The sequence below is a fragment of the Lissotriton helveticus genome, chromosome 2_1 (genome assembly GCF_964261635.1).
Source record: "Lissotriton helveticus chromosome 2_1, aLisHel1.1, whole genome shotgun sequence".
Lineage (NCBI taxonomy): Eukaryota > Metazoa > Chordata > Amphibia > Caudata > Salamandridae > Lissotriton > Lissotriton helveticus.
Window position 1 is genome coordinate 1,923,242,997 of NC_136059.1, and position 27,332 is coordinate 1,923,270,328.

Here is a 27,332-nt window from a genome sequence, read left to right on the forward strand (position 1 = left end):
GTTACAGCAGCTGCTATGTGTCCCAAGGAGGATTTTTTTGACTTGGCAAAGTCCTGGGACAATCTTCTAGCAGCGGCCAAGTCCAAGGAGACTCGAGTCTGTAGTTTAGAAATTTCATTATCAATGGCTAAATTTGTACGAGTAATAAAATCGTCCATGGGGCCATTTGTTTGCGGGCCTCCCTTAGTAGCCCTACTACGTGTAGCCCGGGTGCACATAACTAACAAAGTAAGGAGCCCTCCTAAGCAGGAATAAGGAACTGTATTAATATCCAGGTGGCTGAGCAAGGGCAGAAAGGGGGTTGGGCCAGTCCAGTCCTCTCCGTACTCGAACAGCCTCAAACGGCCCGCTCTTTGCCCGGTCTTCGCCCCGCGCTGCGTCCCGCGCTGCGGGAGGTGTGTGATGAGATATAGGAGCCGTGAAGGGTGGGGGGCGGGCCAGCAGGGAGAGCGGACCGGAAGCTGGAGGTCGGTCTCGCAGGGACTCCTGGTTGCTGGAGTCCCTGCACGCTCTCAGCCCCGCTGACACTTCTCACCCGGTGCCGCCTTCCTCTTGTTTCTTCACCGGTTCACCCTGCGCCTGGACCGGCGATGCGGCACCCGCGGAGCGGGTGCGGCGAGATGTAGGTTAAAAAACAATGGATGCCGCTGAAGTCCTGTTGGTAGGTAAAGTGCCTCCGTGAAGTAGGTAAAATGCCTCCGTGAATAAATTTCTCGTGTCCCACAAGGAAGGAGGTGAGGGATGCTTTTAAAATCACAGAAGGGCGGGGAGCGGGCCAGCAGGGAGAGCGGACCGGAAGCTGGAGGTCGGTCTCGCAGGGACTCCTGGTTGCTGGAGTCCCTGCACGCTCGCAGCCCCGCTGACACTTCTCACCCGGTGCCGCCTTCCTCTTGTTTCTTCACCGGTTCACCCTGCGCCTGGACCGGCGATGCGGCACCCGCGGAGCGGGTGCGGCGAGATGTAGGTTAAAAAACAATGGATGCCGCTGAAGTCCTGTTGGTAGGTAAAGTGCCTCCGTGAAGTAGGTAAAATGCCTCCGTGAATACATTTCTCGTGTCCCAGGACATAATGTATTTCCCAAGCTTGTGTTTAAAGGTGTTTTATTCAGGTTTGATTTATGATGTAAGTCAACATTTTATACTCATACAAGATAATTTCACGCTTTTGCTTATTAAGTGTTAGACTAATGTGCACAGATGAGGTCCAAAGTGGTAGGAACTCTCACAAAATATTACAGTCTATCACTGTTTTCTTGTTAGGATTCTTCAATGACCTTGGATATGTAAAAGTTGTTTTTGACTAAGTTAGAAACATATGGCTTAGGTATCACTCTACAGGTATAAAATAATAACTTGCCTTAGAAGAGAGTGTGTTTTTAGTGAATGGGAAATGTAAATAATGCAATTTTGCCACTGATTTCAAGTTTGCCTGGCTGATGAGGGGTGTTACCCTGAAACCAGTCCTAGGATACTTGTTTCCGGTCCAGGGAAGACCTGGCTTAGCAGTTCGGGCTGGACTGTTCCCATGAGGCACAGGGTCAAGATTGATTTGCATATAGCTGGGTCTGAACTGGGGTGGCGAAGTGAGCTAAAGAACGATGATGGACTCAACCCAGATCTGTGACTGGGGATGAGTGTCTGAAACGTTTCTGTGCTCCATCCAGCATCTCCTTGTGTTTGCTTTGTTTGCCCTAAGTTGGAAGGGTATGCCAAGACCTGGGTCCCTTACTCACTTTGCCACTGGATCAGGGCCAGACTGGCTACCGAGCGGTTGTGTGTGCTGCCGAGCTGGGGGCTAATTTCTCTGCAGTGGGGGCTGATTTCATTGATGGGGACCATCGTGCGTTTTGAAATAAAAAAAGCTAAACGAATTTTGATCAGCGCACGCAGGTCCCCATCAACGAAATCAGCCCCTAGCATGGCAGCACACCCAACCGCCCGGCAGCCAGTCCGGCCCTGTGATTCCAGTGGCAAAGTGAGTAAGGGACCCACGTCTTGGCACTGGATTCAAGTTAGCCTGGCTGTTGAGGGGTTTTACCCCGAAACCGGTCCCAGGATGCTTGTTTTTGGTCCAGGGGAGATGTGGCTTGGAAGTTTGGGCTGGACTTTTCCCATAAGGCACAGGGTCAAGACTGATTTGCATATAGCTGGGTTTGAACTGGGGTGGTAAAGTGAGCTAAAGAACGATGATGGATTCAGCCCAGATCTGTGACTGGGGGTGAGTGTGTGAAAAGTTTCAGCGCTCCATCCATCATCTCCTTGTGTTTGCTACATTTTAAATAAACCCATAGACTTGCACCTGGGCAAAGGAGGTAGTGAATCAACAAAGTGTGTGTCTGTTATTTTAATACAGAAAATCCATCTACTTCCTATTGGAATCCATGATCCCTTTGTTTTGTTTTCTGAGCATTTGTGTTTTTTACCTCCACTTAGCCTTTCACTTGTATATTTTTTACCAATTGCTCATATGTTTTATGAAAATGAAGTACTTGGTATGTTAATATGTCTTCCCTTTACCAGCTGTGCATTGATGGGTATCGGCACAGATTTGTCTCTAGCTCATGTTTTGTGCAAGCAACTCACACCATACCTGGCTTCTGGAATTAAAGTGGACAGACATGCGTTTTGGATTTTTGTAAGGCACATGCCATGTGAATTCCTTCTTATGTCACTGTCAAATGAGTGAAGGGTATGTCAGTTTTTAGGAATGCCAATTGGTAATTTTAGGAGCCAGAAATGTTACTATACCAATGATAGAAATGTTCCTATTTAACAACAGGCTTAGTGCCGCTCTTAGAGTATGGTTAGAATACTGACTTAGTTTTCCTGTTCTTTAACATAATCACACAATTAGCGGACAACCTATAATTCTACATTAGGGCCTTGGGTCCTGCTCTTCTAAGGGCATTCAAGCCCCTGTAGATCAGTGCCTGGCAGCTGTAAATTATGAGCCTATTTCCTGACGGAAAGGGTAGACTTTATCAACAATATGAGTGGCCATTAAGGGTAACCAGAAGGCTCTGAGGGTTTGGCTCTGGATCTGTGCTTGAAGCACAAAAAGAGCTGGTGATTGGGGATCAGCCGTTGGCTTTAGAACAAGCATCATTTTTCAGCACTGTTAAAGAAACTCTGGAGAGCTTTTACACTGTTTCAAAGACATAGAGCCAATTTTGGACTGATCAGCTTGGATCTTTGATTCAAAGCAGACATTGCTTGAAAGAGTAAGTGCTCTTTGTTTCGCCTTGAGGGCTCCTGTCTAGCGCTAGCAGATATGAAAATACTGAGCCCGCTAAAATCCAAAAGATGACAGGTAAATGCGTCTAAGAGAACACCCACAAAATACATCTCCGTAACATATTAAGAGAGTGGGAGCTACTACTTTAATTTGATGATTTAGCATTTTTGGTCTTTGATAGCTTTTTTGCAGTCTGAACATTTCCTGCTTGAATAAAGTGCGTACATTTTGGATGTTATTAGAGATCCCATCTAATTTGGGCAAGGTAACTGGCAGCAACATTATAATAACGCCTTACCATTGATTTTGATGCAATCGTCCTGTAAATGACAAATCTGGATGTGCGAATGCTGGGGAACAGTTGAGTAGCAGAAAGGTTGTATTCTTCTTTCGCCGTCAGCTTTTAATTGCAAAGTCTGTTCTCATTTCTAATGTCTTCGTTGTAAGCTGCGTCTCTGCTGCGACCTCTGGAGAACATGGGAGCAGCCAAGAGCTCCATCTTTGGCTCAGTGCCTATTCTGAAACTGCATCCCCATAGACAGATGAAGCCTGGGCAGTTTGTATTAAAGAATGTGCAGCCTCAACATACAAATAAACTTTTTATTGCACCGATAAAGTGAGTGCTAATTAAGAAAACCACACCAAGGAATTCGTCCGAATGTCTGTGTTGAGCTTTACTCTTTTTAAACCCAATTAGAGTATACATCCTACTTGCTCTGAAAGCTCCATTGTGGATTGACAGGTTCAAGAACTTTTACAGGACTGTTACGCACCTGTTTCATTACACTGCCAAACCAATATAACGAATGTGATTTAAACCTCAACAAATTTCATTCAATTTAGAAGCGTGTCAAAAGTAACGGTCCTGCTGGTGTTTCAAGTGATTTTTGTCTAATTCAATTAGCTTTTTAATTAGATTATTGTATTCAATACTTTGCTATCAAGAAGCCAGTGATACGTAGGTTTCTGTAGAATATCAGCAATTTAGGAATATGTGTTCTGCTTTTCACAATTTCATTGTTAGTTTGAAAGGAAAACAAGATAGTGGCATAATTTGAAAACAGACGTTAATGTAAAATAAAAAAGTTCTCTAATTCCACAAAATAGGATGTAAAATATTATCCATTGAGTTAGAAAACATTGAAAATTGAGTAGGCAAACGAGAAACAAGCATATCTCTTATATCAAATTGATTAAAAACAAAATGTTTTCTCTGGTGTAATCATACAGGTTATTCACTCTATGAGGCACACCCAAATAGTGTTAGCTATGTTGAGCCTCTTAAGAGCCTACAGAGGGATCTTGTTCAGAGGATGGTGTAATAATGGATGTGAATAGGTAAATCTGTATAATTGACTAAAGATGTTCCCACAAATGTTTCTGGGTATCCAAAAGAGATTAGAATGTCGTGGAAGTATTTGCTTGTCCTTTTTGTCTTCTAAATTCTACCTCAAATTTTGCAAGTCCACTTCGATAGCTAGTGGACTTTAGACCTGCTGTGGACTACATTCTAAGGCAACTCCCAACATGCCAGTACAGTGTTCTTTTCGAAATAATGTAGATGTAATGCATACAGGGTAGCGCAGTGTTTTGGATATAATTTAGCTGCTGAAGAGTTATTTTCACCGAGCAGTGATATTCATGTGTTCTAATATGATTTTATAAGGGGAGAGCAACATTCACACTCCACACCCTGGTGCACTGCGTTTATTTCGGATGCTAGATCTATCCTATATTTGTCCGTTTGTCTCATTCATGTTTATCCATTTTTTATCCTTTACTTTATCATATTATCTTCTATGATTCCGTCTGTTCCACATGTCACCAAATTGCTTTTGAAACTTTACGTATCAACATGTGCCCAACCAGGCCTCCTTGTAAATACGATCCATACACAAAAAGTAGTTGTCAGCAGCATTCTTTTATTCGTGACCCAATGCATTTCGAGCAATTGCTTGCTCTTCGTCAGGGGTATCTGAAATTTCACACAACAAATATTTCATTAAATTTAGTCTGAACGGACCCACATTCGAATCTAAAATCTATGTCGTGCATGTGTACTATTCAGATTCGAATATGGGTCCGTTCAGACTAAATTTAATGAAAAATTTGTTGTGTGAAATTTCAGATACCCCTGACGAAGAGCAAGCAATTGCTCGAAATGCATTGGGTCACGAATAAAAGAATGCTGCTGACAAACGGAGAAATATATGATGGATCTAGCATCCGAAATAAACGCAGTGCACCAGGGTGTGGAGTGTGAATGTTGCTCTCCCCACTTATGGAATTTTTCAAACTGCGCGATGGCAAGGCGAAACCCAGGTTGCACGCAAAAGGTCAAATATGTTAAAGAAATTTCGATTGGATTAATTAGGTTTATATGGTGTGCACACCACCACATTCATTACTAATATGATTTTAGGCAAAGACGAGTAAGGCATTTCCGCCACAAATTCTACATTTCGCTGTTTGGGACTGCACACTACTGCCGGGCTTTTACAAATATAGCCCTTCTCAAAAACCTGATGTACCCAAGGGTACCATATGATGTGTCCGGTGGTACTCGAAGGACCTGAATGAGGAAAGAAGAGCTCTCAGAGCGGTGAAAATTGGATTTCTGTCTGGTCTGCAGTACGGAGATTGCTACAATCCAAATAATAGATCATGCTCTTTGCACACTCTATAAAGTTTAATCCTGCCTTATAATCATTGTTACATGTGCCAATAGCTGTGTGAAACGCACTATTGATTTTAGTGATTTGTTATCACACAAAAATGCTGTTGATTTGGATTTTTTCGAAAACGATTTCCAAATAACGTTTTAGGTTTTTTGATTGCCTCTAATGAATTTCATGAACTTTATATAAAGTTCGCCACAAAATAAATTCTGTCATAAATTGTCAGAGCTCCCATCGTGCCAAACTTGCAATTTCCTGACCTCATTTTAAATTGGCTCTCCATCGGAAACCCATGGCTGGCAGTCCATTCACTCTTTTAGTGTGGGTGACCATCAGTAATGTTTCCTTTGACAACAGCCATGCAAAAGCATTGTAGTCACCGGCGACCGGGGCGGAAATGCGGCGGACGGTCTTTCCGTCCGCCGAGGTCCCCCCGTCATACTAATATGGCGGGGGGGAAAACTAGTGTGGATGTCGGGCGGATTGCCTCCGCCAGGCCGGCGGTAGCTACCGCCAGCCTGGCGGAGGCAATCTGCCCGACATCGTAATGGGCCCCTTGGTATCTCCTTTATTTATCTACATGTTTATCCTCTTTTTAATTATCTAGTTTTTTTCAACTCTGATGACCCTTTCATCACTTCCTTTACTAGAAGTCAAGTGAATTTGATGACAGGTGTGTGAACTCACATGCCTTGATTTTGCCTTGTTTTTCTGTTTATGGAAATGATGAAAGGTGTAAATGCCTGCATGTAGAAACATAATGTAAACATGCTATTGTACCTGCAAGTTTTTAAAACAGTGCTCAAGTGCTGGCAAGCGCAAAAGATCTTGTCTTTGATACCCAGCAACAACCTTTTGCTTTGCCTGTTCCCCCTCAGATTGTCACTGAGCAAGCATGTGCGGCAGACCTGTTTTGGAATTTCTTTTAAAGCAGCAGTGAAAGATGGCCATTGTTTATGCACATGCATGCATGGTGTTCATCTTGTAATGCTTTTTTCTAAAGCAAAAGACATTTTTTTACGCGATGGCCTCTGTCAGTGCTTGTGCATGCATGGTAGTCATATTGTAATTAATTATTTTATATTTATTGGAAATCCATTACATGGTGGTAGCCTAGCATAGTCCTGCATGCACAGCAGCAGCATATTAATAACGTTTTCTAAAATAAAAAAATAATACATTAGAAAGTCAGTTGCAACATAGGGGCTGTTCTTATGTGAATGCACTGTAGCCACTTTGGAATAGTTTCTCTTCATTTGAATTGTCTGGACAAATCTAATGGGGTTGCCAAAGCAAGCATTGGTAAAGCCCAAAGCACGAGCAGAGCTAGCACTTTCTAGCAGAAAAAGCGAGGGGATGAGCATAAAGAGTTCAGCAGCAGTGGAGAAATTACTATAGAGGACTATGTAAAGAAACATGTGACTTTCCACGAAATGCCATGGATTTAAGTACAGCCCACTCAGACATTGTCAACAGTCAATGGTGGAAGGGCACTGTATGTATGTATTATTAAGTTGAACTGAATTGGTAACATAAGGTTGTGGACAGCTACAGCTGTCAGTAGGTAAGACATGAGTGTAGTTTTCATTGGTTAAGCAGGTGCAGTTGGGGGGGGCGTGGCTAAGAGCCGATCATGGCGGACGTGTAGTTTTTGAGCTCAGTCCGTAGCCCGCGATACCTGCTGTTAATCCTTCTTCCTGATCTCGCCACCCACCAGAAATCCACCCCAGGTGCCTCCGCTGACACTGGTGAGGCAGCGACGACCGGCAGCTGCCTTCCGACGCTGCCCGGAGCTGAGTGCAGCCGCGTTGGCTGGCTGGGCCTGCGCCGACTAGCGGAGCCACAACCTCGATTTACAGTGCGCCTGGCCCTGCAGCGGACAGACGGCGCGACGGTCAGTGGCTGCTGGAGGAGCTTGATGGTGCAGGTTGCGGCTGCACGCCTGGCTCCCTGTCTTTCCTACCACGATCTGAATCACCTGCAGGGACCACCTTAGACCCACCGGGTCCGACCCGCATTGCCGGCGAACTCGGACCGGCACACCGGCGCGCCCCACCGCGGCGAGGCCTGCGCACCCCTGGGGACCGACACTCTGCGCGACGGCTCCATGGTGCTGGGAAATTGCCGAGGTGCTCTGAGACCCGCTGGGTCGTCCTGAGGGTAGACGGCGACTACGCGACAGGGCCCGGCTCCGCAACTCCATTGAGGGACGCCATTTTGCTTCGCCTCCCGGGCCACCAGACCATCACATCACCTACGAGAGGGGTTGCCAGACGCGGCGCCCGGAGGTACGAACTTTGTGCAGCGGTAGGAGAGGCACACAGAGGCCCTTACAGAGTCCGTGGGCACGTATGGGCGATAGCGGACCCCGGCGACACCCTGGGTCGGGACACGGGGGCGAGGCCACCGCACCCTGAAACACCACTATGGGGGCTGCTGCGCACTATTACCGAGGGCCCTTCCTACTGCCCACCGGTGTGCCGAACCAGCCTGCACGGACTCACGCTGCCCCAACTAACGCTACTGTGGTGCACTCGACACCTGGCATAGCACACCGGCACTCACCCAGAGCACTGCCATTGTCATAGAGCCAGCAAACTCCTTCGCGCTTCGCAAGCGCCTGCACCATTGGTACTTCATCTCCAAGCAGCCCGCCTGCAGCGAGGACAGCCCCCACCCCCCGACATAGTGGACCTGCTGGGTCGACCAGAGGGCGGACGGCGACAACGCGACAGGACCCGGCTTCACGTCTCCATCGAGGGACGCCATCTTGCTTTGCCTCCCGGGACGCCAGCCCACCGCGCCGTCGACGAGAGGGGATATCAGGAGCGGCGCCTAGAGGTACGACCTGTATGCAGTGGCAGATGATGCTCACCGAGGCACTCATTGATTCCGTATGCGCACACAGGAGTTAGCGGACCCCGGAGCCTCCCTGGGTTGAGACACTAGGGGTGTAGTCGCCGCGCCCAGAGACACCACTGCGGAGACTGCTGCGCATTATTGCCGGGCCCCCTCACACTTCCTCAGGCGTGAAGAAGTATCGGCCTGCACCGACTTACGCTGCTCCACCTTGCGCCGATGTGGCGCAGTTGACACTCGGCATAGTGCGCCAACACCCACCCGGAGCGCTACACTTGTCATAGACCCGGCAAGCTCCTTCACTCCTCACAAGTACCTGCGACGTTGGTACCCCATCTTATCGCGGCCCGCCTGCTGCGAGACCAGCCTGCTCCCACGACAATCTACACCGCCACGTCGCGAGTGCTGTATCGGGGGTGAGTGCCGACCACAGCGGCGCCCTGCACACCAGATCTATGGGGAGACATAGGGGCAAAGCACCGGACCAGGGAACATCGACGGACATGCAGTCCACCGGTTCGGAAGACCCGCTGGCCTCCTCAAACGTATACGTTATCCCGCCGACTGGGAAAGGATCGCAGGACGCCAAATTGGACCTCATCCTGAATGAAATTAGGGCCACGAGGGAAGCGCTGGAATCGCGCATAGACAACATGGCAACGGGCCTCTCCCTGCTCCGAGCAGATCACAACAAACTTGCTGAGAGGGTGTCGGAACAGAAGATAGCCCTTAATGACCTGATACCGCAACAGACGGAACACTCAACTAAGCTCGAGGGCATGGAAAAACAAGTCAAACAACTTTGGGAAAAGGTGAATGATGCGGAAGGGAGAGCCCGGCGCAACAACGTTCGCATCTTGGGCATTCCGGAGCGCAGCGAGGGGAGGAACCCTACCCAATTTGTGGAAGACTGGCTCAAACAGATGGTGGGCCCAGAAGATCTGACTGCCCTCTACAGTGTGGAACGGGCGCACAGGATGCCTTCCAAACCACCACAGCCAGGGGCGCCTCCGCGTCCATTGATTGCTCGTCTCCTCAATTACAAGGACCGGGACCCAGTCCTGCGTGCAGCCCGGGAGAAAGCACCAATCCGTTATGAGGACAAGACTGTGTCGGTGTACCCAGACTTTACACCGACGGTGCAAAGAGCCCGGTCCACCTTCCTGGGGGTAAAACGCAAACTCCATGATCGGGAGTTGAAGTATGCTCTCCTGTTTCCCGCCCGTCTCAAGATTCTACATGGCAACAAGTCACACTTTTTTGACTCACCGGAGGAAGCGGAGGAATGGATGGAAGTGACGCTCACGCCGACAACCTCACAGGACCCATTTGCCGAGGGTGGGAACAGCGGTCGTCAACACCGGCCAGACCGGCGACGCCCTGCTACTGACGCTGGCCAATCCCCCTCAACTCGGAACCCCCCGACTAGACAAGAAACGGCGACCGGCTTGGAGGGGCAACCGACGGTGGTGGAACTAACGGAGGAAGCCCTGGCTGCTCATGACGCGGGCACAGCGAGGGACGTCGCCAGCGTATCGGGCACACGCACTGAGGTCTCAGGGTCGGCGGACAGCCTGCAGCTCTTCCCCAAGATCACGGCGCAAATGGCTGCGGAATTCTGACACCAACGCTTTGAACACTAACTGGGTGGTAACGTATGACCTGTATGCCTGTTGTGGTTGGCCACAAACGGAAGGGTGGCCTGAAGGGTTAAATCCTGCTTAGGGCTTGCTATGCCATCGAGGCCTAGCGCTGATCGGAATCGAATTGACTGCACCCCCATCATATGAACATGGTTATGTTTGATTGTCACCCATGTTGGGTACCGAGGTTTGAACCCCCGGTCTGTTTATCTGGGGACCTCATTGTTCAGGGGTTAACTGTTTTTATGGCACTCTCCCTCTTTAATAGGGTACATTTGGTATGCTCACCTATGAGCGCAACATTGACACAGTCTACGATCAGTCATGGGACCACTTAATGTTTACACCTTGTGCACCTGGAATGTGAGGGGCATGGGCTCGGTCTATAAAAGACATAGAATACTGGCACAGCTCAACCGTAGAGGGGTCATGATAGCTTGCCTCCAAGAGACACATTTGAACGCTGCTGAGACTTCGAAACTGTCCAAGAAATGGAAGGGCCAACTCTTTGCCACGTCCTACTTTGCATTTTCAAGGGGGGCGGCTATCTGGCTTCGCAATTCTGTGCCCTTTCAACCCATGGAGCAGAGAATTGATAGAGAGGGGAGATATGTATTTGTGAAGGGTATGCTGGATGGGGCCGCAGTTGTACTCGGATGTGTTTATGCGCCTAATTCAGGACAATCAGACTTTTTAACCAGTCTTAATGGTGTGTTAATAGATTGGACGGGATGTCATTGGATTATTGGAGGGGATTTTAATGCTGTGCTGGATGTTACATTGGACAGATCGCACCCACCACTACACGCCACAGACAGTAGGAAACAAGCGGCTGCGCTGACGCAATGGGAAGATGGGTTGGACCTGACTGATGCTTGGCGTAATAAACACCTATCTGACAAGGAGTACACTTTCTTTTCACCACCACACCAACTGCACACCAGAATAGACCGGGTGTTCTGCTCCCGCTCTCTATTGGAGACAGTCCTCACAGCACAGCATATGGGGAAGACGCTTTCGGACCACAACCCTGTAGAGCTGACGATACAATGGGGTAGAGTGCTGACGCCAATCCCGACGTGGCGATTGCCTGTGGAACTCCTAGAGGACGCAGTCTTCAAATCGTCAGTGGCGTCCGCCATAGAGACCTACTTCACTGCAAACGTCGACACTGCTAGCACCAGACAAATAGAGTGGGACGCGTTTAAAACATACATAAGAGGGGAGGCGATGGCCACCCGGGTGGGTATGAAAAGGGATGTGATTGCTGGCCTTAAGGACGTAGAGGGCAAACTGGCCATGCTGGAGCGGGAGGCAGCGGGCACGAACCTGCCGTTTACACCACTCCAAGAAGCACACATTAGACACGCTGAACTGCTTGAGGACTTACGCTTACTGGACTACCGAGAACACACTGCCAGACAACACACGCAGGCTGATAGGTCGGGCCCTCTATTAGCTCGCATCGTACGGGACTCCCCGACGCATCTCCCTATATTGGAAATTGTGGACCAGGGAGGTACGCTGACCTCGACTCAAATGGGAGTCAACACTGCGTTTAAGGACTACTACACTACACTATATGGCCAGCATCGGCCCGTATCTCAGGTAGCCTTAGAGAACTTCATGGAGGGGTTAGATCTTCCTCAGCTGACAGTTAGACAGAGCGACGACCTGAAACGTCCTATCACCGCACCAGAGATTAAACAGGCGATACGCGCCCTCCCGAGGAATAAAACCCCTGGGACGGACGGCTTGCCCGTAGAATTCTATGAGGCGTTTGCCGACATCCTGGCCCCACGGCTACTGATTATTTATCAAGAGGCGCTGCAAACTTCCACCCTACCGCAGACGTCCCTACAGGCTCTGATAACTTCCCTCCTAAAGCCAGGTAGAGACTGGATGCAACTGGCTAACTACAGGCCCCTGTCCCTACTTAACATTGACTATAAAATTCTGAGCAAGATTGTGGCCACTAGGTTAGCGCAATACATCCCCCAGCTGATCCACCCCGACCAATGCGGGTTTGTGCCTGGTAGAAGTACAGCCATGAACCTTCGTAGACTGGCACAATTGATGCCACAAGACCGTGATAACATGAGCACGGAGGGTTGTATCTCCCTGGACCTGAAACAAGCCTTGGACTCCCTCAGATGGGACTTCATGTTTGCAGCGTTTGCAAAATTCGGGCTACCCCCAGAATATATTGCGTGGGTCCGACTACTGTACACCCAGCCCACGGCACGGGTGCGCACGTCTAGATGTATCTCTGATTCCTTGACCATTCACAAAGGCACCAGACAGGGGTGCCCGCTCTCCCCACTCTTATTTGTTCTGGCGCTCGAGCCGCTCCTCTGTCGGCTGCGGGGGGAAGCTTCCCACCGGGGCATTCAGAGAGGTGGGAAGACTCATGTGGTGTCCGCGTATGCGGATGATATCATCCTATACCTCCGTGATATGCGAGGTGACCTAGACCCAATACCACGCTTTTCGAGGCATACCGACAGCTGTCGCGCCTAACGATTAGCGGGCCCAAGTCATACGGATATTGCTTTACTGCCGCCGGTCCATCTGATCCACTGTCTTTCCCGCCATACACTTTTCAAATGGCAGACACCAATATCCGCTATCTTGGAATTCAAATCTACAGAGGTGCAGAGGAGATGATAGATGGCAACCTGGGCAGAGCAATACGGGCGCTGAAGTCACAGGTACAGTTTTGGACGTCGCTGCCTCTGTCGGTGATGGGTAGGGTAGCGATCTCTAAGATGGTGGTGCTCCCCAGACTCATTTATTTCTTCACTAACCTACCGTTCCTGATACTAGCGACAACTTTTAGGACACTGGACACGCTACTGATGGAGCTGATTTGAGGGTCGGGCGGAGACGCCTAGGACTTGCCAAATTGCAGCTGACTACTGAGACAGAAGGATTGGGGGTACCGGACTTCAGAGCCTATAATTTTGCCTGCCAACTACAGTGGCTGGCATACTGGCTAGCAGGCCGGAACTTACATGAGATAGACATGACGGAAGAGGATCGCTTCAAGGGGAGGATCCATGCGCTACTCTTGCCCCGGTCGGAATTCCCTAGGGACACCCCCACTCTCCTCCAGCTTGCGGTACGCTACTGGCGGAAGGCGGTCAAGTACACAACTCCAGAGTCTTCATACGCCCCCACAATCCCGTTGCTGGGTATTCCACTAGAGTACGGAACGCTCTTGGCGCAAAGACTAACATCGTGGCACGACGCAGGGGTCATGCATGTTGGGGACCTATTTGCAGAAGGGCACATGCTGTCATTCGAGGACTTCAGGACCGCACATCGTATACCAGGAGGTTCTTTCCTCTTACATGCTGGTTTACGTCATTTCGTGACGATGATGTGGACGCGCAATGGTTATGAGCCTCCCATTAACCCGCTGCTGTCAATGCAATACCTAATGGGGACGGGTAGCCACCTGACTAGATGGCTTACCACCGGCATCAGAGCGGGGAGGGCGACGTCTCTATTGCCCCTAAAGGCAAAATGGGAAGCTGACACTGGACGGCTGCTCAACGATAAGAAATGGGAGCGTATCCTACAATATCCCAAGAAAGTGGCTAGGAACCCGAAGTTCAAGTTTATTCAATTCATGATAATGCATAGGGCGTATCTCACACCTCACCGTATACATGCTATGTTCCCTGACGCGTCAGACTCCTGCCCTCGGTGTGGTACGGATGATGCCTCTCTGCTGCACATGCTCTGGAACTGTCCGAAGCTGGGCTACTTCTGGTCCACTGTGCAGGAGAAGCTCACTACAGCGGGCGCGCCCCTACTGCCACACACATCGGAACGTGCACTATTGGGGCTGGGTCCAGTGGTGCGCAAAAGGAGTGTGTTGACACGCTTCACTGACTTAGCTATGCTGCTTGCGAAACGTGCTATAAGCATACGATGGAAATCGCCCAAACCACCTGACCCTGACATGTGGAGATCTGAGGTTGTACGCTGGAGCAGGGCGGAGGGGGAAGCGCTACAACGCGAGGAACGCAGAGGCCATAGGAAGACATTGATATCACTGGACTGGTTCACATTGCTAGGGGCTTTCGAGGCAGGGGGAGACGATGAATCTAATGTCCTATCCCCTGCAGTTTGAGTTGTGCCTGGTTTGCAATGCTTGGCCAATTGTCACGGACGTCCATGGGGCACCATGACAGGGCTGCGCAGGGGTAACCCACCATAATGTCGATTATGCCTCTAGCTGACTGACATGACTACTGTATTTATCAGGAACTGTTTTTGGACGTAGCCAATACCAATGTACATACTCAACTGTTCCTACGGAGTACCAAGGGAAGAGATGCCGAGGGTAGGGGTGGGGGGTGAGTTGAGGGGGGGGTTTGTTTCATTATCTACGGATACAACAAAGCAGAAAATGTATACTCCATATGCCTTCAGTATGCTGTATAGAACCAGTTACTGTCCTCTCACCTGTATGTTGGCGATGGCATGCTGCGCTTTCACTACTATGCAAATAAACACATTTTCACAAAAAAAAAGCAGGTGCAGTTGTACCAGGGCCCAGAGGGCTGACTGGCCCAGTGATCCCTGATTATTGAAGTGTTTCGTAATTCAAAACTTGCAGAGTGCATTTCCTTCCTTGCACTACTGCCTATGAGAACAATGGCTACGCAACTAAGGTAAAACCTAAAAAAGTTTCTGCACCATCAGATATTTATTTTTTCTTGTAAAGAAATCTCTTTGCCTGCGCTCCCTAACATTTAGGCTGTTCCCTTCTTCTTATTAGCCAAAAATGCATGTAATATTTTCATTGCCGGGAGTGCATTTATGAGCAACCTCAGATTGAGAAACAAAGTACAAATTCTTATTGAATACACACAGGTTTGTGGGTATTCCCCAACCTTTAGTAGTGGACCATCCCCCAAAAAATGCCCCTATTATTTAAATTGTTGACATGTAAATTCCGCCAGACACCTGAGCACTTTCCATTTGAAAGGTAAAATAAACACTTTTGCTTATTCGCTGAATGAGTAGCAGGGTTTCTCCCCTGCAATAATGGTGCTTTGCTAGAAAGGTTGAGAATCCTTATCCCAATATTAATTGCAAATGTTTTTCCTGACCCGCCTTAATAAGTTATTAATTGCATTTTGTTTCTTTTTCAGGAAACTCTCGAAAAAGACTGCAGTGTACTGTGTGTAATAAGAAATGTTCTTCCTCAGCGAACCTTCGAGAACATCGAAAGGTAAGCTGTGACCACATCAGGCTTTAGCATCATCAAAATGTATGAGGATAGATGACTGTATACTACACAGATGGGAAAATGCCATTTATGAATGGTTACAAATGCATGTTTTTACCTCTTACATTAAGGCTAAATCATTCAATACAGAGAGAGACTCTTAGCTGGATTAAGCGAATTCCAGGTGGCCAAATATCTACTGCAATATATGGTTTCTACCATTAAATATATTATTTGTTCACATCATTAAATAAACAAAATCTAAGGTCTGCAGCACACTGTTGACGTCATCAATGATGTAATTTCACATGTCATCTGGAATGTCATCATTTATGTCATTTAACCAGTAATGAGTGATGATATATGTGAGAGGTCAAAGGGTATAAGCAGTGCATGATGGGACCGAATGTATGGTTATTTTATATAACCAAGAAAATGTTTGCTGAAACAGCAACACACGTTAACTGTGTTTTTTTGTGATATATATGAATCTCTCTGTCAATCTGATAGTCATTTTGTTTTTACGTGTTATTGACTAAGGTGTGTACTGTGCATGGCGGGCAAGTGAGTTATGGTGAGCTTTGTGTGGTGCACTACAAAGCTTCTGAATTTCAGGGCTTTTTTGATTTTGTGGGGTGGAACTTTAGCTAACTTTCAACCATGTTCTATAGTGAAATTCATGGTACTTTTAATAATGTATTATGTTCAGATGCCATGTACTCATTCTGTGCTGTGCACCCCTTCAGCCAGGCTCTACGCCCAATTCCATACAGCTGCGCATAGCGGAGGTTGCTCAAAGGGTCTCCCTGTCATTGTCCTGGGTTTAATTTGTTAACGGTCTGCCAAATCTCCTGCTGATTCATAAAAATAACATCAAAGTTATAAGCAATTTAAATTGTATTGCCCTCCCCCATTGATGGACTGGCACATAACTTGACATACCAACAGAAAACTATTTCTTCCTTGCTTCTGCCAAATTTAGGATAGCTTTGTCACAAAGTGCTAAACATGTTAGCAAATTAATCAGTTTTTGACCTCACCCTTTTAACTGGCCCTCCCTTTATGGATATGCATTGATTTGAATCACTAACAATAATCTCAACATACTATGGGTCTGCCAAATTGTATGCATATTCATCTAACAATGCAAAGGTTATAAGCAAATCATGAATGGCTTTTCTACTGATGTACAACACTGTTAAACCTTTCAAACCAATCAGAACCTTTTTTAAATGCTAATTTCCCAGAAATCTGCTGCATAGATTTACACCAAACCACAAAATCAGTAAAGTTTGACTTTTATACCAAATTTGGAAAATGTAATCAGCAGTTATAGCTGTACGTGAAACCAAAATTCACTATTGGAAGTAAATGGTTAAACACATCTTCTCTGTCTCCACCCGATTTTAAAATGTTTCCCTTGCACAGAAGTGCACAAACATTTTGCATGCCAGACCTTAGCTGACTATGCTACAAGAGCCAATTTTACGTACACTTTATAAATATCAGTACATATGTAGTGGAACAATAGAGATAAGTACTATATTTTAGGAACACAATTGGGACTGACTTTTTTGTGGACAGTACATTTATTTTAGTATAGCAGCATGTTTAACTAGAATTAATGCATTACTATATATTTTGGCAATAAAGCATACAGTAGGACGGGCCTCTGCGGTAGACAGAGGATAGAATCATTCTAAAAATGAAAATATTCTAATACTGACGCTATAGCTCAAGTGGCAACTGAAAGAAAATGGAATTCAGGAATGTTTTTAGTGATGGCTAGTAGTAACATTTCTACTGCATTGATCCTTGAGAGTTAACAGTAGAATTCTTGCAATTGCACAAGACACCACTAGATATATAGCAAGTGAAAGATTATGGGATTCGGGAATTTATTTTCTTTATTTAACTGCTTTTTATAGTGTAGTTGTATTGAATCAGTATTTACATAAGAGCAACCACAACCAACCACTTAGCTACAGAGAATATATGTAAATTGGTCCTAAAAGAAATGATCAGAAAGGAATGAGGTTAAGATGTGAGCATATCAACAAGCAGGAAAAACCATTCAGGGCCCGATTTCAATTTCGGGCGGAAAGCTATCCGACAGACTGTAAGAGGCTTTCCGCCCTACATCAAGAGTTTCCCTCCGACTGCCTCCTGTCTGATGGTGGTCAGAGGGAAACCCGCAGGGGTATTCCGCTCATCTTCTGATGGGTGTTGGAAGAGGAGCGGCATTGTAATCCCATGAATTTCGTTGCACGCGCTGCATCGCATTTGGCGAGGCCGCGCGTGCAATGAAATTCGTTTTATTTATCTATATGTTTACTTACCTCTAATCGGCCATAATCTATAGTTTACTACCCCCCACCCTGCCCCTCTCCTGCCCCACGTGAGCGCCTAGCAGCACTCACACCACGGGCCGCTACTGTCACCTCCCCTGCTCCTTCAACATAGCTACCATGCCCACAATAAGAACAAGCTTTGGCCATGCAACAGGTCTCGCATTTACGCGAGTTTGAGCTACTGCCATTGTAAATGACAAAGCATTTTATTTATGCTTTGGGTTTTGAAACATAAATAAAACATATTGTCATTTAAAATGCCAATAGCTTAAACTCGCGTAAATGCGAGACCTATTGCATTGCAAATGCTTGTTTAAAGTCTGACATGGTTTCGGTCCTCCTGGGCCTGCCTAGGACATTTCTTATTGAAACGATCAAGAGTTAACAAAGGGCAGGTGAGAGAATGATCTCTCTGACCTTTCAGGCAAAGAACACCAGTGAGAGAACACGTGACAGAGAGAGAGATGCAGAAATAGGCATGGGGTTGATGATGGGTGAGATAAAAAGGGTGGGCGAGCAAGACGCACCTAAAAGGGGACTAGAGAGAGAAAAGAACAGGGGTGAACAATAAGGAAAAGGGGAGCTTGAGCAGGGGGAAAGAAAAGAAGAAATTGGCGGGGCAGGAAAGCCAGCAGAGAGAAGACTAGAAGAGAAGAGATAAAGACGCGAGGATGTAACAATACAAAAGAACAAGCAAGAGATAGTACACAGGGATGCTGGGCAACACTGAAGGGTGCAAGAGAGAACAGTGCAAAAGAGATCATGAAAGGGGAAGGCCTGATATTGGAGAAGAGCGTATGAAAGCCTGCACATCCATGACCACAAGAGAAAGGATGAACAAGTGACAGTAGGCGGGAAGGAGGAAATGTGACTGTCAGCAAAAGACGGAAGAGAAAAGAGAGAGAGTTTAAGTAGCAAGAGAAGAAAAAAGAAGAGCAAAGACAAAAAAAGAAAGAGTATGTGGATATTTTGAGCCTTACAGTGTAAATGAGTTCCATCTGAAAGTGGAAATAAGCAATGGGCGATTGTCTATTCATATATGCACTGCGCTGCACTCAACACATAATAGATACAGAAGAGTTGACAAACAGAAAAGTGCATGGAAATGTGTGAAAAAAGTAGTGTTTCTTGTCCTGCCCACGCTTGCCAGCAAGACTCTAGAAGCAGTTGTGTCACTTGCAACCCACCAGACTTGGCCTAGGTGCATGGGATAGGCTGGTGCAATTCACAATAAAATGATCAGGACAGGTCCTACACCGCTTATGTCTACGTGGAAAGAGTTAGCAACCCTGCTTTTATATATTGTTTCTTTCTGCAGTTTAGCTTCCAAGCAGTCTGCGTTTGTGAAGACAGGAGAAATCAGACAGCTTATTTGACAGCCTCTGATAGAGAAGACCTGTACTAAGCGCTCTCTTGTGAAAGACAGGGCCTCACATGCACACACACAAAGAGCTAGCACTGAGAGCGGCCAGAAGGCAGCGGTAAGTGTCTAGACTTTCCAACAGTAGTAGTAAGAATAAGACTATTGGGGGGAAGAAAAACAAGAACATCAACAGTTGACACTGTTATGTAGAGCTTTCTGCCGTGTTTTTTAGTACCTAAATAAATAGTTCTTCAATTACCGACCTTGGAAGGATGAAAGTCTGAATAAAGTGCTGAATTCCAAAGCGCAAGATGAAGGCTTCACAGTCCGCTCTCTTACTAAAAGGGTCTCTACAGCGCCCCCAATGATATTCTAGCGCTCGCATAATTTCTAAGGAACACTGGCCCCCAGTGTGAGAGCGACAAATAGACACTGTCAGCTGAGGACACCAGCGACTTCTCCCCTTCCTCCTGGCGCTTCTTCAGGATATTCGAAGAAGCACTGAGCACCCTCTGAGGGGTTCAAAGAGGGTGGGCAGCAAAACTGCAGGACGACTCTCGCCAGCTTCCCACAAGGGCTGAAACAAAATGCAACTAACCCATATCCAAAAGGGGGGTTTGTGGGATTGCCTCAAAGCCTCCTGAATCACGACTATAAGAAGGATAATGAATTGCTCTCCTTAGGCTGAAAGGATAACGCTACAATCCGGGGATAGGAGGGGACACCGTGAGCATCAGCTGCAGCTCAGACATGGGGGAGGGAAGGGGGTGCGCAATGCTGCGGGAGATAGGGTCAGCCTGGAGGGAAACAAGGCCTTACTTAGCAACACCGCCACCGTGTTCTGCTGAAAGCACCAACATGTTTTTAAATAGAGCTTCATATTGCACTAATGTTATTTCTAAGCACTGTAGGTAGCGTGATAATGTTAGAAGTTTTAAAGAGAGTTTAGTAGCCGGACGGAACCAGAGATAAAAACCTGACCTCTCTGTGCCTCTAATGGTGCTATGGGGACGGCAGAAATAAAATATAAAAAGACACAGAAAAATAAATGCACACAACTGGAGGTTTCCGTGCTCGGATTCTTGAAAGGTGCCATATCGGTACTTACAGAGGCACTGGCACTGCAATTATGACTCCTCAGGACCCGCAGGTTATCTCCGAGGCCTCCCGCCATTGGTGCAGAGTTGCCTGCTTCCTGCACCCCCTAGATACAAACCTGATCCACAGTCAGTCATACAAATTTAAAGAACTTGGCGGACGCAAGAAACCACTGCCATTCATTCAAAGGCATCCTCGAGAAGAGCACTTCCTGCTGCTAACGTGCTCCCTGGCTCCCTCCCTCAAAGCAGGATCCAGCCCAGCACTAAAACTGTCACTCAGCTTCACTTCACTCCCTCCGCCTCTGCACACAAGTGAAAGGAAACAAGCATATAGCGCTTTGAACAATCTCGTTGCGGAGCGATGAGGGAAAGATACAAACAAAACTCAACCTTTAAAGAGATGCAGCACTACCCACTTGCCCTGTTCTATTATCTTCCTCCATGCACGCATATTCATTGCAAGTAACGTGCATGGTAACTGCTTTCAAAACCAAGCTGGCTCAGTGGAGCCGACAGGGGAGAGAAACTGAAAGCTCACGCTGCACGCGCTGCCAGCCTCTGGGGACAGGAGATGTGCACGCGTACAGAGTGCACATCTCCTGTCCGTACGTGTGCACATCTCCTGTTCGGCATGCCACCTCCTGTCTCCCTTCAGGACAGAAAGCGGCAGCAATAGAGGCTCGCAAACGAAGCAGCGTATGCGCTGCATTCACTAGTGAGACCTACAAAATTAAATGATAGTAACATTGAGGTATTATCATTTCCTTTCTTCTTACACTGCTGAATAGCAGTGGGGCGACGCTCCTCCGCTTTGGCAGAAGAGCCGCCACTGCCTTGGCGGCGTCTATGATGCCCCCTAAACATCCGTGCACCATGTGGCAGGGATATTTCAGAACATCCATTTTACAATGGCAGCTTTTTTACAACTTTACAAGGTGGCTCCTTTCCGCAACTGTGTCCACCCGACAACGTAATGAGGCCCTATGTTGGTGTAATATGATCAGTTTAGGATATGGCAACATAGAGTTGGCTCAAATCAGTTTAAACTGCATTATTCATTTTCACATAAACACTACGCTATGCTGGATGTGCTTTGGGTTGCTGAAGTTCTTATACCATATATTTCTGTTTAACCTTTTTCCTGTATTATTTCTGATCATAATCTGAATTTCTTTTAACATTTCAGAAGAGACCCTGTACCTTATGCCTTCTACACATTAGTACACTTTTGATCAAACTCTTTTGTATCATGCAAAGTTTGTCACGTATATGCCCATCATACTTGCGTCATTTTTAAAGAAAGTCAATAATCTACTTCTCCCTCTATAATCTGGAACATTGCTGTTGAATGGGGGACTTGCGCCATATCTTGGCAAGAGCAAAAAACCATATCAAGGTTATTATGTACTCTCTAGATCAGTAATTCATAGGTTTACTACATTTTGTCTTTATATGGCTTCCGATAATGTATTTATGTTAATAATGTATTTCTTAATTACTACTGACAGACTGCGTAATTTTCTCATTCCCCTTTAATAAGATAGAATCTGTTTTATGATATATTTGGAAAGTGGACTGTCTCTGTGCTTATCTATTTTGCTCTAGAATTTTATCTTTCTGTATCAACTTTAAAAAAAATTGAACAAAAAACATCTTTTAGTTAGCGTTACCACAGTTCTAATAATAAATCAGCAACAGAAGTTCTTCCTTTGCCTTTCAATGAAATGTAGTTGATAATGTAGCTCCATGTCCAACTCATGGCAGCATTAACTTTCAATGTAATAAATCAATGCTTTCATCCATTGCCATAATCATCCGAAAGGCAGCAAATTTTTTGCTCACTAGTTAAATTTCTTCAAGGAGGGAGTCTCAAAAAATGGTTTATTTTATTTATTTATTTTATTTTGAAAGTTTTATATAGCGCAGACAAGATCCTTGCAGATATCAGCAGAGCGCTTTACATAGAAGGGGTACATGAGGGAGCATAGTCAGACAGATAAATCAATATAACAAACAGTACAAATAGGTGGCTGCAAAGCCAATCATGTGAGTAATAAGACAGCTAATACAACTAAGCAAAGGGGTCAAACATGTGGTACAGATCGGTACAGAGTATTAACAGAGTTCGAGATAATAGTTCAAGTGTATTTAGCCATGAGGATAGCTTTTACTTCATTTTTAAAGAGTGTAGTGGAAGAGTGTAGTGGAACCACTACACTCTTCATTTTTAAAGAGTGTAGTGGTTCTTGCCTCTGCAGTTGGGGCGTGCCAATTATTGCTCTATCTGATCATATTTGCAGCCAGCTTTATTCTGCTTTTTGAACTACCAAAAATGTTAATATGTTTTTGGATTAGTACTTCCAAGGCAAAAGAGCCACATTAGGTAATAGATTTCTACTGTATTATCCAACATATGTTTCAAAATTTCGACCAGTTTGGGAGCACAGAAAACTATATTCCTGTGAAGATACACACTGTTTATCTTCACAATCCACAGAGTGGCAGTGTCATTCACAATAAAGTAGAAATGTCACTGACCAATCAATGAACGTGTGCCCAAGGTCCCACTTTCCATGAGTGAATCAGGATGCAGGGATTCCCTATCCTTATTCGATTCAGCAATCCCTTGGTCATGCTATCTGCCTTTGGAGAGGGGGAAGAGCCCTGTTAAAGAGGATTGCCCAAGCCCAAAATTCCCTTGGACTCCCCAGATCCCCAGAAGGGGCAGAGGGAGCTTCTTGCCTACTCACTAAGGCTATCAAAGGTCCAAAATATAGACCACATGTTTGTGCTAAAAATTCTGCTCCTCTCAGAAGGTACTTTGACCTGGTGCTGGTATATAATGGCCTCTCTTTGTACACAGATTTGTAGATGAAAATGGGAAAATATCCCTACCTGACTACATCAATGTAGCTTTCCCTATTGCTGAAAGAGCAATGCAGCCCCTGATCTAGTATTACTGTAGGTGGATCATGTGGGTGAATGTGTCTGCTCTTGCTAAATCCCTCCAAATGCATGGTCTGTGCTGATTCTGAATACCCCAAGTCTATTTATCACTGTTGGACTATATTGGAAGAAAAGGCTCGAAAAATAAGAATGCATGTGGAATTTGGTGATTCAGATATCTATTCTTCAAGTTATACCTCATTTCCAAGTTGAAAACTCAGAAAAGAAAGAATTTAACACACGGTAAATAATTACCAGGTGTGTTAAAGCAACTTGTAAACAGAGCCTAATAATATGGCATTGAATGTATTGTGGGTGATTAGAGGGTTATTTAATGTGTGGCTGGGGTTAAATTGCACAAGCACACCCAGAAAATATAGAGATTGCCATTGGTGTGATGGGTGATTTCCAACAAAAGTACTTCAGATGATACTGAAGAAGCACTTTAGAGAAGAATTCAATGCCTGACAAACAATCCTATGGTGCCAGATCATCATTCTGTTTATGGATCAGAATGAAACATCCATATCAAGGGTTTGTTTGTAAAAAGTTCTAAATGAGATCTGGAAACTATGTGTTGAGCTTTCGGGAACCCTGCCAATTTTCAGTGGGTCATTCATGACGACCGGACTTTAAATGAGGTAATTAAAGCCTGACGTGAAATGAAATTTGGTGGATAGACTGCCAAACCGTTGGGGTAGAGAAGGCATCGTCTCCTCCAGCCTGTGGCAACTCACCCTCCAGATTTAGTATTTCCTGCCATGCTGATGTAGAATTTTCTCAAAATGTGCTTCTACCAATGCAGCAAGAATACCTTCAGAAAACTACAATGCAGCTTGGCCACCATATTATGGTAGCTCAGTCAGCTTTTTTATTTTAGAGCAAACCTCCGAAGCTTGGGTGTGCTTTTAAATTTGCAAATACATTTGGGAGGTTTCGTCTAGCATGCTGGGGCCAATTTAGCTTTTTTCATTTTGTTGATCACCATATGTCTTGCACGGCAGTTGCAAAGAAGAAAACTCAACAATGACATGGCCATGGAAGTTGTGCATCGATTAGCCTGCCCATCAGAAGCGGTACCATCAACTCTAGCTGACTTTGAATGACACATTCCGTCTTTAAAATCCTTATTGCTTATTTAATCCATCATCAACTAGATATTTACCAGACATTAAGGGCCAGACGTACCAAGCATTTTTGGTGTTGCATACAGCCCGATTTGCAGATACAGGCTGATTGCAACTGCAAAATGCTTTTTAAAATGAGCAAAAGGCAAAATGTGATTAGGACTTGCTACCATATCGCATTTTGCATTTGCGATTTGGTATTGGGAAGGGGTGTGTTTAGAGCGTTGTTTCCAAATACCGAACTGGCATGGTATGTATTACTGATTTGCTACCGAATTCCGGTCACCAAAGAGTTGTAATTTACCACCAGTTTAAAAGTGGGTTACATCATTCACATATGGGAAGGGCTCCCCTTTGAGAATTTAAAAAACGCTATATTTTTCAAAAGCAGGCAGTGGTCCAAGAGACCAGGGCCTGCTAATAAAAAAAAGAAACTTAAATGTTTCATTTTCTTTTTTAAATGCATCCCATTTTCCTTTAAGTAAAAAAAGGACTGCATTTAAAAATAAACAAATATTGCTTTATTAAAAAGCAATTACAGACATGGTGGTCTGGTGACCCCAGCAGGCCACCATCGGTGACATTGCGACAATTCTTAATGGGTCACAAATTGTGAATTAATATTCAAGAGGCTGGACAATTTGTGACCTATTAGGAATCGCTATTTGGGAATACAAAGATTTATACATTAGGAGTACCGATTTCCTAATTGCGATTCTGAGATAATCGCAATTAGGAAATTCAGCATTCCTAATGTTTGTACATTTGTACCTTAATGAATTATAGTGTATAATTTTTCATTTTTCAGCAACAATGTATTTCATAGTTGCCAAAGAAGACTTTTGGGGCTTCAAATACATAATTCGTCAATTGAGCATTTCGTCAATTCTGTACCTGCATCTTTTTGTTTGCAAAGACACTTACCTGGGTTCTGGAAGACTTAACTACTAATAAGATACATAGACTCTCGTTTAGAGCAGGTGATGAGGTGCAAAACGCATGTTCAATGAGCTTTTAGTGATTGATCTTGCATCTAACATCATTTTGAAATGTTGTATATAGTTGTATTACCGCATTATAAATACGTCAATACCACTTCACTGTATCACAAACAAAGGTTTTGCTCTAACGATGGAGCTTTAAATATGAACAATTAATGAAAAGTTTTGCGTCCTGTTCAAAGCTGATCTTATGGTAATATCACAAATATCCCATGTGATAATGAAATCACTGATGTAAAATTTAAGCATAAAAAGGCTGGCAAACTTTTAGTGAGCCTGTGAAATGTACAGGTTACAAGAAATTGGAATGGTGACGTCAAGTTCATCTTTTTTTATTTATATCTGGTCATATTGAGCCAGTCTCCTAATGTTTAAAGATTGCTTGCGGTCGAATAGAATACATTTGTAGGATAAATAAGAAATATAATTAAATATTCCATTTAATGCACCTCAGGGACCTGTCCTTTACTGAATATTTCCAATGAAATAAAAGGAAAGTATTATTATATTCATATTCTGTTTATCCTTTCTGGTAGGTATTGTGGAACAGGGAATGAAGAAAGACATTATAATGCTGGTATGGGATTGGTGGAGCCTGTACAATCAAAGAAAAACTCACATATAAAAGCAATATCTTCGTATTAGGAAGCCCTTGAACTGTATTATTCAGATACGTCCACTGTGATGTCTCTTTGACAGCTCGTGACAGTTGACAGACCTCCTCTGATCGTTAATGTCAATTTAGCATAATTTCTTTCCTCTTTTTAGAGACCTTTTTGCCATGTGTTATTTACAGTCTGGAGAATCCTTTATTATATCTAAAAAATTATTTTAATCTTTTCTAAATAAACATAGTGTATGTTAGGTTTTCCAAGAAGTGTTTCCCGAAAAGTTCTTTCATTTCTTACAGTCTCCGATTTTTTTATTCGTTTTTTGTGTTCAGAATTAATGGTTTTGCCTAGGCTTATGCTGAGCATGCTTTTATGTTGTCAGTTTTGACAGACAAAATAAGTTCTCATTATATTAGATTTCCCTTGACAATTTAGCAAAGTAAATCAAACTGAGGAACGATAAAAGAAATAAAAAGATACGTTCAATATATGCAATAAAGAACATCGTTGGAATATGATTGTTGCACAATTTTTTAAGTTTCTTTAATATATATCACACGGCTTATGATACACTATAGTTTTAGGTAAAAGATAAATGCCGCTACCAAACTGTTCAATACGTTACTGATTTAATTTTTCTAAATACTTTGGATAACAATTCCAAGGTTCCTTTATGCAAGCCTGGTTGCTTTGAATGCATGCATTTATAAGTATTCTCTTTGTATTTAAATATATTTACATTTCTTTTCTGAAACACATTCTATTCCGAAAGGCATTATTAAGGTAGAGATCACAACTCATCTGTGAAAAGTGGCAGAGCTTCGGGATAAGAAATAATTACCCACTGCTGAAGAAGTTGCTCTGCTCAGTGTGGATGTGTGATCCCGCGGAAGGCACATAATTAATTAACACTAAACACTCATTTTGCAGGTTCACGAGATCTTTGATTGCCAGGACTGTGAAAAGAAATTTATTTCCGCTAACCAACTAAAGCGCCACATGATAACCCACTCAGGTATGACATTATTCTCTTTTTAAGACCTGGTTTGTATTAATGTTCTGTTTTAGGGAAGGAGAAGGTGAGTAGACTGTGTTATTTTACTGCAAAATGTTGCTTGTTTAGTACATTTTACAAAAATAGTTAATTTCTAGTCACTGGGAAGCATCGTTTTTT

General features: G+C 44.9%; 1 protein-coding gene across 2 annotated transcripts in view; it reads left to right on the forward strand.

The window, feature by feature from the left end:
* Positions 1-27,332, forward strand: part of PRDM5 (PR/SET domain 5) — an 831,782-nt gene that overhangs the window by 340,139 nt on the left and 464,311 nt on the right. For both annotated transcript variants that reach the window (XM_078676853.1, XM_078676854.1), the window contains exons 9-10: positions 15,583-15,662; positions 27,089-27,173. In XM_078676853.1, the coding sequence (XP_078532979.1) occupies positions 15,583-15,662; positions 27,089-27,173 (165 nt within the window). The remainder of the gene's footprint in view (positions 1-15,582; positions 15,663-27,088; positions 27,174-27,332) is intronic.